The 10,848-nt window shown below is 53.9% G+C and overlaps 2 protein-coding genes across 2 annotated transcripts in view; one reads left to right on the top strand and one right to left on the bottom strand.

Moving 5' to 3' along the window:
• The window catches only part of ARHGAP44 (Rho GTPase activating protein 44), a 35,531-nt gene extending 32,191 nt beyond the window's left edge, over positions 1 to 3,340 (bottom strand). The window contains exon 1 of the mRNA XM_010008267.1: positions 3,300 to 3,340. Within this exon, the coding sequence (XP_010006569.1) occupies positions 3,300 to 3,340 (41 nt within the window). The remainder of the gene's footprint in view (positions 1 to 3,299) is intronic.
• Positions 3,341 to 4,303: 963 nt separating this feature from the next.
• LOC104398212 (cytochrome P450 2C5-like) lies at positions 4,304 to 9,586 on the top strand. The gene is made up of 9 exons (XM_010008266.1): positions 4,304 to 4,563; positions 5,058 to 5,220; positions 5,816 to 5,965; positions 6,704 to 6,864; positions 7,021 to 7,197; positions 7,301 to 7,442; positions 8,222 to 8,409; positions 9,087 to 9,228; positions 9,393 to 9,586. The coding sequence occupies exons 1-9, from the start codon at positions 4,384 to 4,386 to the stop codon at positions 9,584 to 9,586; spliced, it is 1,497 nt and encodes a 498-aa protein (XP_010006568.1). The 5' UTR covers positions 4,304 to 4,383.
• Positions 9,587 to 10,848: the final 1,262 nt, after the last annotated feature.

The following is a 10,848-nucleotide window of genomic DNA, read 5'->3' as shown; positions in this document are numbered from 1 at the left end:
GCACCGGGGCTGCCCCTCTGCCACAGGGGACGAGGGGCTTGTCTTTGACAAGGGTCTGGCTCCCTCCGCTCCGCGGGGACCCTGCGCTGCCTCTCCTGCCGCCAGCGGGAAAACAGGGATCAAATCCCTTGGGAGAGGGGACCCGGCTGACACTGCCAGAGCCCCTGTCCCCAGCCCTAAGCCCGGGGGTCGGTGGTACCCGTGTGCAGGGCACACCCAGCGGGAGGGCTGGGGCAGGGACCCCCCCCCAGTTCCCAGGGACTGTCACCTGTTACAGACACGCAGAGGATGAAGAGTCCCCAGGAGGTGCTCCCTGTCCCCGGGAGGTGCTGTCCCACCTGTGGGGACACGGTGGCAGTACCAGGTCACCAGCCTGGCTCCCACGAGGCGCCAGCATCGCCCTCAGCCACATCAGGTGCAAGTGCTATTCTTTCCCTGTCTTGGAATTAACACATTTTAATGAGGTTTATACATGTGGGAAATGCATGCACACACCGAGCTAAGGAATGTTGTGCTCTGGATAAGGATTTGGCATGAGGGGAAAGGGGGGAGGTATTTTTTTTTCTCCTCTCCATAATTATTGCAGGAATGGTGAGCAGCAGGATGGGAAGGTTTCAGGGCAGAGCAGCTGTTCTAAGGAATCCCATGTACTTCACATCCTTGAAGTGATTTTCCTAACAGCTCACTCCTGTCCCTGCTGGGATGCTCATCTCACTAACTGGGAAAGCTGGAACATGGCAAGGCAAGGCTCATTTTCCATGGGCAAGGCAGAAGTTTTGCTTTCTCCAAACATTTCTGCATGGTACTTGGGGTCCTGATATGTTTGTATTGGCAGCCCACAAGGCAACCCACCCTGGAGAGCTCCATCATCTTGTTTAAAAATAGAGCCACCATTACCAAGAACTGGGAGCAGAACCAGTGCAACTGGTCCCATTAGGAGCCAGGGTGCAGGTAGAGCAGCAGGCCCCTTTTCTGGAGCCATTCACAGCACAGAATTGCACCTTTTGTCCATAACCCAGACTCAGTACAAGCAGGATAAATTCATCCCCACTACCCCAGCCAGCATTGCTCTCCAGGGAATCACAGGGAGGGACTAATTCTGTGTAATTGAGAAAGCAGAGGCCACATGGGATGCACCTGGTGGGGCTGCAAACCCACCATGGCTGTTCCTCCCTCCCCCTGCCCGGCCACTGCCAACACACATCGACACAGCCTGGGCAGACACCCCTCAGCTACACCCTGGGGCTGATCCAACATGACCATGTCACTGAGCAATGTCCTGCCCTGTCCCCTGCAGAGCTGCAGTGTGGTTGGGCTCCATCCTGGCACCAGCACTGAGCATGGCCAGGACGCCCCTGCACCTTGGGAGCACCCAGCAAAGCCAGGCATGCCTGGGCTGCTCTGCTCCTCAAATGCTTTCCCACATTATTGATGCATGAGTTTTGTCCCCAGACACGACTTTGAATTAAAATCCAAAGGTTTGGTGAACTCAACATTTTTTTTTTATTATTTTTGGAAGTTAAAATATTAATTTGTTTTCTGCATGTCATGTGGGTCCTTCCAGGGGGCTTTTGCTGACCCATACATACTATTTCAGGTTTTGAGGCAGAAAGGTCTCACTGACTGCTCCTGAAGGGACCTCAAAGACTTGCAACAGACTCATTCTCTACAGACCCTGTGGTCTACTAATGGGAGGTGTCCCTGTCCATGCAGGGGGTTGGATCTAGTTGACCTTTAAGGTCCCTTTCAACCCAAACCGCTCTGCATCTATGATTCCATGACCCTGCTCTCCAGAAGCCCTTATAAGAAAATCAGCAGAAAGTCAGACAAAGTACCAATGGTTCTGGGTTCATACGATGTGGTTTGGGCTCACTTTAGGTCCCAGCCCTGCAAAGTGCTGCACCCACTTGCCAGAACCCACCCATGCTCTTCCCTCTGGAACAGTCTCCAGAAGAAGGGGAGTTCACAGGATAGAAGGTCAGTCCACAACTTCTACCTTTCCCTTTTTTTTCTTTCTCTGCACTCTTGACAAGAGCTACTGCAGGGGCACCACAGTGAGGGATTTTGCTTTAATTTGTTCTACAGGTTATGAAGGAAATCTTAAAGCAAAGCTTCATCACTCAGTTTGAGAAGACAAATGCAATGTTTCATCATCCCTGGGAGCTATTTCTTCTTACACTTCTTGTCTGGTGATCAGCACTCAAAGATCCCAGGGTGATTTTTTTTTGTTTTCTCTGTTTTCCTAACCAAATGTGATAGAATAATGTGTTATGGTTTTTTTTCTTGCATTAGAGACATTCACCTTGCAAAAAACCTGCTGCAGCAATGGATGTTGCACTGAAGTGCTATCTGTGTCCACAGAAGAGGGAATTTTCCATAGGATTTAAATTTTGCAGCTCAGATTAATCCCCATGGCTGTTCTTTTTGCTGTTGTCTGAGTGATTCTTTTGTATTGTTTGGCTGCCATGGAAAAAAACAGTGTTGGTCACTGTGAGGCTCCTCAGCCCCCTGCCAAAATCCCAGTCACTACATCACCTCCCTGAGCAAAGTTCCCCACTCGTGGACACCTAAGCCAAGAATTCCTGGGAAGAGCAGGGATAGGATGGGACAGGGTAAACAAGTGAGTCACGGTGACCTCCTGGCCTCTCTGGGTGTCACTATGGGGCTCTGGGCTCAGGAACCAGGACCCTGTCACCCCAGAACCCCTTTTGCTGAGCGTGTTTTGGGTGCTGGTGCAGGCTGGAGCCCTCTCCAGGCCCTGGCAGGATGGGGAGGGGAGGAAACCTGAAATATTGAAATGGAGCAGTCCCAGGGCTGTGACTGGTTGCCAGTTGCTTTTTGAGGATTTGAGAGAAATTTGATGTGTGTGTGGAAGGAATTGCACCGTGGGAGAGCAGCCCTGCTGGGGAGGGACTTGGTACAAAGGCAGGGAGTGATGAGATGAGGGGGGAATGGTTTAAGCTGAAAGAGAGGAGATTTAGGTTGTACACTGGGAAGAAATTCTTCTCTGTGAGGGTGGTGAGAGCCTGGCCCAGGTTGCCCAGGGAAGCTGTGGCTGCCCCATCCATGGCAGTGCTGAAGGGCAGGTTGGATGGGGCTTGGAGCAGCCTGGGCCATGCAGAGGGTGGGGCTGGATGGTCTTTGTGGTCCCTTCCAACTCAAACCAGTGTGGGATCCTGTGGTCCCCAGAGCCCAGCTGGGATGAGCCTGGTTGGCAGGGGTGATGCAAGGCCTGGTGCAAGCTGCCCTGCTGTGTGGCTGAAAAAGGCTGGGAGTGCAGAGGTCCTGGTTCCACCTACCCTGCCCAGATGCAGTCCTGGCTCCTGGCTGCTCCTCCCATGGCTGCACACCAGGAGATGCTGCCTAGCTCTGCTCTGGACATGGGGCACAATTCAGGATTCTCTCAGTGAATCCCACTCAGTGACCTCTGCTGAGGGTCTCCTATTGCAGGCATGAAATCAAACCTCCTCCCTTCTCTCCTCCAGCCCTGACCTCAAGGAGAAAACTCCCCTTTGCTGGGAACTGGCTTGCCACCAGCTTGCTCAGCCTAGGGCTGTGAGTGCTCTTGACCAGAGCTGTGGCAGCTGAGCCAGATGTGCTCGTGTGCAGCCAGATGTGCTGGTGCTCAGAACAAGATACTCCAAAGAGCCCTGAAGAGGCTGGAGGAGCCCAGGGAACAGGCAGCCCCACAGCTGCAACAGCTGCAGCTCCTTGGGTGGATGATATTCCAAAAGCCAAGTGGAACACCAATATATTTCAGAAAAACAGAACAAGCCAAAACCAAACCAAAACACAACAAAATAACAAAACAAATGATCAATCAAGTGGTTTTCTTATTTTCTGGTCCATTTTCCACCGGAGAGGAGTTTGCTGGAACTCCCAGCAGGTACCTGAGCAGCCTGCAGACCCTGCTCCCGGGCTGGTGCCTGCAGGAACGTCCCCGGGGTCCCTGCACCTGGAAGGAAGGCGGTGACAAAACGAGCAATGACCCGGGGGTGACATGCGAGGTTTTGCTCGGACAGTGACACCTCCTGTCGCATGTCACCGACACTGAGCAAGAAGCCACCCGGGCGGGGGGGAGCGAAGAGCCCCGTGCCGGGTTTGCAACATCCCCATGGCCGGGTCAGCTCCCTGAGCCCCGTGTTACGACACAGCGGGGCCGGGGACGCGCTACGGGGAGAAACAGCGTTTCCATGTCACTGACCGGCCGGGCACGGGGAGGGGAAGGGCAGGAGGTGACCCCGGGGAGGTGGGAAGGGCTGTGCCTTTATAGAGGGCAGGGGCAGCAGGTTTCCCTTCCACTCTGCTCACTGCTCTGTTGGGATTTTCTCCCTGGAAGGGGAATTTATTCCTTTTTCCCCCCTTCAGCAGCACGGGGAGAGGATGGATGCGGGATCATCCGGAGTGCTCCTCACCCTCCTCCTCCTCTCCTCTGTCCTGTGGTTCCTGGTTTGGACAATTGATAAGAAAAGAAGGCAGCTGCCTCCGGGCCCAGCCCCGTGGCCCATCCTGGGCAACCTGTGGCAGAAGGATGTCCTGCCCCTCTACAGGAACTACGAGAAGGTAAGAGAGGAGGAGCTGGTGGTGTCAGACCCACTTCCAGCCCTGGCAGGAGAGAAACTGTAAATGTCCCCTGTCACAACAAAAGGGCCATAGTGCAGGTGACTCTTTTTCCGGCTTTCTTTAATATTTTTTTCCTCCTTTATTTTCTCTTTTCTGCCTTTCTGTTCTCTCTTTTTCCCTTCCCCTCCCAAAATTGCCTGAATCCCTGCTCCTAGGAGTCCAATCAATACTGATGTTGAAGACTTTCTCCCCCTGGAAGGGCCCCATGGTGCTGTCCCCTCTCAGGGCTGTGGTATCCCAGAGATGATGCTTAGAAGCCCCAAAGTGGCAGCAGGATCAGAGCCCCTGGGGAGGGGGCTGGGGTGGGGAGAGGACACTGGCTTCGGGGGAGGTGGCTCCCCTCCCTGCCCCTGGGTTTGGGGCCACCAGAACAAATCAAAGATGAAACACCTGGCTGGGGTGGGACCCTGGCTGACCACAGTGTCCCTCCCCAGCTCAGCAGCATGTATGGCCCCATCTTCACTGTCTGGCTGGGGCTGAAGCCCATGGTGGTGCTCTGTGGGTACGAGGCGGTGAAGGGTGCTCTGGTGGACCACTCTGAGGAGTTTGGAGGGAGACCTAAAATACCACTCCTGGAGAAACTGTCAAATGACTATGGTAGGTCTGGATTTCTTCTAGACACTATTGCTCTCTGGGTGAGCAGAAAGTCCCCACATGCTGCTGGCCATGATTGAGTCCAGTGAAAGACTCAACACCCAAGACCTCAAACACCCATTTCAGACCCTGCAAGTCCCTCCAACTATTAAGCCTGTTGTCCAAGGACATTAATTCCAGTTAGCGGGTTCCAGCTTTGTTCTGAGCTCCCAGGGATGATGAAACATTGCATTTGTCTTCTCAAACTGAGTGATGAAGCTTTGCTTTAAGATTTCCTTCATAACCTGTAGAACAAATTAAAGCAAAATCCCTCACTGTGGTGCCCCTGCAGTAGCTCTTGTCAAGAGTGCAGAGAAAGAAAAAAAAGGGAAAGGTAGAAGTTGTGGACTGACCTTCTATCCTGTGAACTCCCCTTCTTCTGGAGACTGTTCCAGAGGGAAGAGCATGGGTGGGTTCTGGCAAGTGGGTGCAGCACTTTGCAGGGCTGGGACCTAAAGTGAGCCCAAACCACATCGTATGAACCCAGAACCATTGGTACTTTGTCTGACTTTCTGCTGATTTTCTTATAAGGTGAGTGGTCTCCACTGCCCCCCTCCAGGTTTTGTCTCCTACGACGAGAGGAAGTGGCGGGAGCTGCGGAGATTCACAGTCAGCACCCTGAGGGACTTCGGGATGGGGAAGAGCTCCATGTCCCAGCGGGTGCAGCAGGAAGCCCAGCACCTGGTGGAGCTGCTAAGAAAACTGGAAGGTGACGTTCACCCTGGTCCATGGGGCAGGTGGAGCACATGCAACAGCTCCAGATAAAATGTGTGGTCCTCAGAGCTTTTGCAACAGCTGGTGTGGATGATCCTTGTGGAGAGGGGTTGGACCTGGCTCCACCCCACGAGGGAGCAGGGACGTGGTAGGGTTATGACTTAATGACCAGGGTGGGAGATCCTGCTCCTGAACTGGTGCAGGGGGTGGCAACCACTGAGGAACATTTCATGCCCAAAGAATGGGAGTAGGAACTGAGAATGCACAGCACTGAGAATGCGCAAATGAGATACTGTCCTGGTGACAAGGGGGTGATGGCCTCCACTCCCATAAAATTGAGCTGCCAGTGCTACCATGTCTTCTGGGGCTCCCAAATATCAGAAGAGATGGAACCCTGGTCATAGGCTGGCTCCTCTGCCACTGGTGTGTGGTGCTGGCGAGGGGCTGGTTGCCACAGGGAGATGCTCTGCAGCCCCTGAGTCCCCAGGGCATGTCAGCAGGAGTCCAAATCCCCTGGAGATGCCTCTTCTTTCCTCAGTGCCAGCCACTGGGGAGGGGTTTAGAAGCAGGGAGATAGAGGTAGGAACCCAAGAGCTTAGACATGGTGGACTCAAGAAGGGCTCAGAGCTCAGAGGACAGGGGTTCAAAGAGGGAGGAAGGACATTTTCTGTGTTGAAGCAGATAACTCAGTGTTGACTTTTTGACACCCTTCTTGCCTCCTCTGTGGCTGCAGGAAAGGCCTTTGAGCCAATGGTCACGTTCAGACATGCAGTTTCCAACGTGATCTGCTCCGTTGTCTTCGGCAGCCGCTACAGCTACAGTGACAAGGACTTTCTGGAGCTACTGAACACGATTGGGAATTACATCAGCTTCTTCCTCTCCCCCATTGCCATGGTAGGTGTCCTTGCTCTGCTCAGCACCCTCATATCCAGGCAGTTGGGGGATGTTTCTTTGCTTTGAGCCATCCCTCAGCTTTGATAGGACGTCATGGCTTTGTCCAGGAGGCTGCATCCAGGCACCTAACCCCCCCTGTGTCTCTGCCATCCACAGGTCTACAACACCTTCCCCACCATCATGCACCACCTCCCGGGGCCACACAGGAAAGCCCTGGCCAGGTGTGAGAAGCTGAAGGACTACATCCGAGGAAGAGTGGAGGTTCATAAGCAGAGCCTGGATCCCAGCTGCCCCCGTGACTACATCGACTGCTTCCTTATGAAAGGGGAGAAGGTAGAGGTGGTGCAAAGGGGGGGAGGGCTGCCCACCAGACCTGGCTGCAGCCTGGAAAGCCTCCCAGATAGTACTGAATCCCCTCCCCATGGCATCCTTGCAGGACAAGAGCGGCCCAGAGAGCATGTACAGCAACGAAGACTTGGTCATGTCAGTATTCAGCCTCTTTGGTGCTGGGACAGTGACCACGAGCAATGCCCTGGTCTTCTTCCTCTTGATCTTGTCAAAACACCCCCATATTCAAGGTAAGGACAGTGAAATGTGACCACTCCCTGTGCCTAAGGAGGCCACAGCACAGCAAAGCTGCAGACAGAGAGACCCAGACCCAGAGGTTCCTATATGAGGGAAAGCCAAAAATAATCCTGCATGGGTCACCCAAGGCCATCAGACAGATACAGGCCAGAGAGACCTGGGTACCTGCTCCCTGCCCCAGCCCAGCCCATGAGAGATACCTCGAGCCTGTCTGATCCAGGGAGGTATCATAGAATGCCAGGTTGGAAGGGACCTCAAGGATCATTTGGTCCCACTTTTCTAGGTAATAATATAGTCTCAATGATATGGCCCAGCACCCTGGTCAAGCTGAGGCTTAAAACTGTCCACTGCTTCCCTTGGGAGATTATTCCAATGTTTAATTGTTCTCATGGTGAAAATTTTTCTTCTGGAGTCATAATGGAATCTTCCCAGGAGTAACTTGTACCCATGACCCCTTGTCTTTTCCATGTGACTCTGTAAAAAGGGAGTCTCCATCTTCTTGGCAGCCACCCTTTATGTACTGGTACATGGTAATAAGGTCTCCCCTAAGCCTTCTCTTCTCAAGGCTGAACAACACCTGCTTTTCCTTATGTGGCAGGTCCTCCAGTCCCCATATGAGGACAAAGACCCAATTTCTGGCCTCTACGAGGGGTTACACCATGTAGCTCCTGCTCTGCTGGGTTGTCCTTTGGCTCTAGAACAGGTGCCAGGGGAGGGCAGTGAGCAGCTCTGCACAGCAAGCCCTGCAGCCCCGCGTCTGCCTTGTCCCCAGCTAAGATCCAGGAGGAGATCGACGCGGTGGTGGGCGCTGGCCGTGCCCCCAGCACGGAGGACAGGCTGAGGATGCCCTACACCAACGCCGTGATCCACGAGCTGCAGCGCTGCCACAAGACCCGCATCGAGAACTTCCCCCGCATGACGACGCAGAACATCGTGTTCAGGGGCCACAGCATCCCCAAGGTGAGGCTGTGGCCCTGGACTCTGTGACCCCGGGGGGAAAGGCTGGCAGGGGTGCTTGAACAACATTTGCCTTTGCCCCTGGACTGTTTGCTCATTCCTGAAGGCCCCAGGTGTTTCCCAATCCTTGGTGGGGGGAGGTGGTGATGACCTTTCAGTGGAGCAGTGGGAGGGGAATGCTGCTGCCAGTTCTGCCCACATACCTGTGTCCATCGTGTCCTGGAAAAGCCCATGGAGATGTGCAAGGGAGCAGGGGCAGGGAGGCTGAGCTTGGCCCAGCACCAGGCCAAACCTGTCCCCTCTCCTCAGCAGATCACACATTTTGTGCAACACCCACCTTGAAGGAGCACCTCTCTCCATTGGACTTGGTGCAGTGAGAGGGGGTTTTCATGTAAATCAACAGGAATAACTCCGTAATTTTTGTCTCATGAGCTGCAGAGAGACTGGCAGGACTGTGGGGACAGTTGTCGCTGCCTGGCACAGACACATTGCTCCAGGCTGCCCCACCAGGGGCATCAGGATGGGCAATGGGGGGGGGGGCTTGGTGTGGGCTTTGAGCTGGGCACCCAGCATCCTCCCATACCTCCCAGTGCTCTTTACCTGCACCTTCAGCTCAGCAGAGCCCTGTGCCATGGTACTGATGTCCCTCCTTGCTCCCCTGCCCCATCTCTCTCCTGCAGGGCACAGTCGTTATTCCAGTATTTTCATCCGTCCATACGGATCCAACCCAGTGGGAGAAACCCAAAGAAGTCAACCCAGGTCACTTCTTGGATGAGAACGGCGAGTTCAAGAAGCGTGAAGCCTTCATGGCTTTCTCAGCAGGTCAGTGCTCAGCCCTGCTCCAGGGACCACCAGCAGGAACATGGGTTGGCATAAAAATTGCACCCTTAATACGAGATTTCTCGCTCTCCTTTTGTGCCCTTTTCCCCCCAACCAGTGGGTGAAGCCCTCAGCTGGGTGACCACCCTCCCCTTCTGTGTCCCCAGGGAAGCGGATGTGCCCAGGAGAGGCTCTGGCCCGCATTGAGCTCTTCCTTTTCCTCACCACACTGCTGCAGAGCTTCACCTTCCAGCTGGCTGAGGAGCACAAGGAGATGGATTTATTCTCCCTGTGGCTGGAGATTGAGAGAAGGGCAATACCAGGCAAGTTCTTTGCTATTCGGCGCCCGGTGTCCTCCTAAGCAGAGAGTGTGAGGAGAAGGAACGTCCAGGTACCTTCAGTTCTGGAATCAGAGCCAGCCCTGTGACCATGAGTGTGACAGCAGCACCCACCAGGCAGGAGGGTCACTTCAAGCTTCTCCTCAGAGAACTGCCAGGCATCTCTGCCACCAGCTCCATGGACAACTGAGCTCCCAGCCTGTCTTCTCTGTGTCCCAGTAACACCAGGACACCACCACTGGTTTTCTCTGGTTGAACCTTGTGCCAGGGCTGTCCATAGCTCCCCAGCTCAGCTGGGTGCTCCCTTGTTTTGGTGCTTCTGTAATAAAAATAACCATCACAACTGGATGCTGGTGATTGTAAGGACGCTTGCGGTGCCTCCTCACATCTGGCTGGTGATGCTCAGGCTTCCCAGCCTCTCCCAGGCAGTGTGTGAACCAGCCAGAGCAACTAAGGTGACAAGATGAGGGTATCTAATACTTCAGCTTCCCTGCTTTGCTCCCTCTCTGTCCCCTCCAGGATTATCCAAAGTCTGTGACCCTGCCAATCACTCTTGCTCCCACCCCTGTATCCCACCCTGTGGTGATGAAACCCTTGTGATCTTCCTTCAGACCATCATAATATTAAAAATGACACGTAGGGGGAAACGTGCTGCAGGAGGGAGGTGCTGGGTGTCCCATCTGTGTTCTGTGTGCTGCCTTCAGCCCCCCTGCACGAAGAGGGAGTTACTTGCTACCCCCAGGCTCACTCCAGCCTTTATTCCAAAACTTTGGGATTTTAAAAGAAAGGAGGGTTTTTTGCTTTAAATGTCTGTGCAGGAGAAAATTACCCTGACACATGCTCACCCTGTGCGGCTTCAGTTCAATGGCCTGGGCTCCTCCTTCCACTGTTGGGCAGCTGGGGATGAACCTGAGCCTTGGAAAACCAGAATGTCTCCCATTGCATCCAGTTCTTTCCAGTACAAACTTCCCAGATATGGGACTTCAGCTCCATGTCTGTTCCTGGAGCATGTTAATCTTTCCTAGACTTCGTGTGTCCCAGGACAGACTGAGCCAGGAAAACATTCAGTTTGTTTTAGCTGATTTGCCTCCCCAGCTTTAATCTTCAAACATACCTTGCACACCTGGGGAATTCATTGCTTCCCTCAGGACACGAATCCTCACCAGGGGGGCTCCTGGGACAGGCAGCCCTGCAGCACCAGCGCTGGGCAAAGCCACCTGAGCTCTGGCAGCAGCAAAATGCTTTCAGCTGGGGAGGAAGCACAGGTTTCCAATAAAGGGGGGGG

The sequence above is a fragment of the Chaetura pelagica genome, unplaced genomic scaffold, assembly GCF_000747805.2.
Source record: "Chaetura pelagica isolate M959 unplaced genomic scaffold, ChaPel_1.0 scaffold471, whole genome shotgun sequence".
Classification (NCBI taxonomy): Eukaryota; Metazoa; Chordata; class Aves; order Apodiformes; family Apodidae; genus Chaetura; species Chaetura pelagica.
This window is presented reverse-complemented; position numbering and strand designations above follow the sequence as displayed.

Bases quoted from the DNA above. Each gene is read 5' to 3' on its own strand.
- LOC104398212 (XM_010008266.1), top strand. From the start codon at position 4,384: ATGGATGCGGGATCATCCGGAGTGCTCCTCACCCTCCTCCTCCTCTCC. The intron at 7,443-8,221 runs GTAAGGACAGTG...CCTTGTCCCCAG, and splicing joins AAAACACCCCCATATTCAAG to CTAAGATCCAGGAGGAGATC. The intron at 9,229-9,392 runs GTCAGTGCTCAG...CTGTGTCCCCAG, and splicing joins CTTCATGGCTTTCTCAGCAG to GGAAGCGGATGTGCCCAGGA.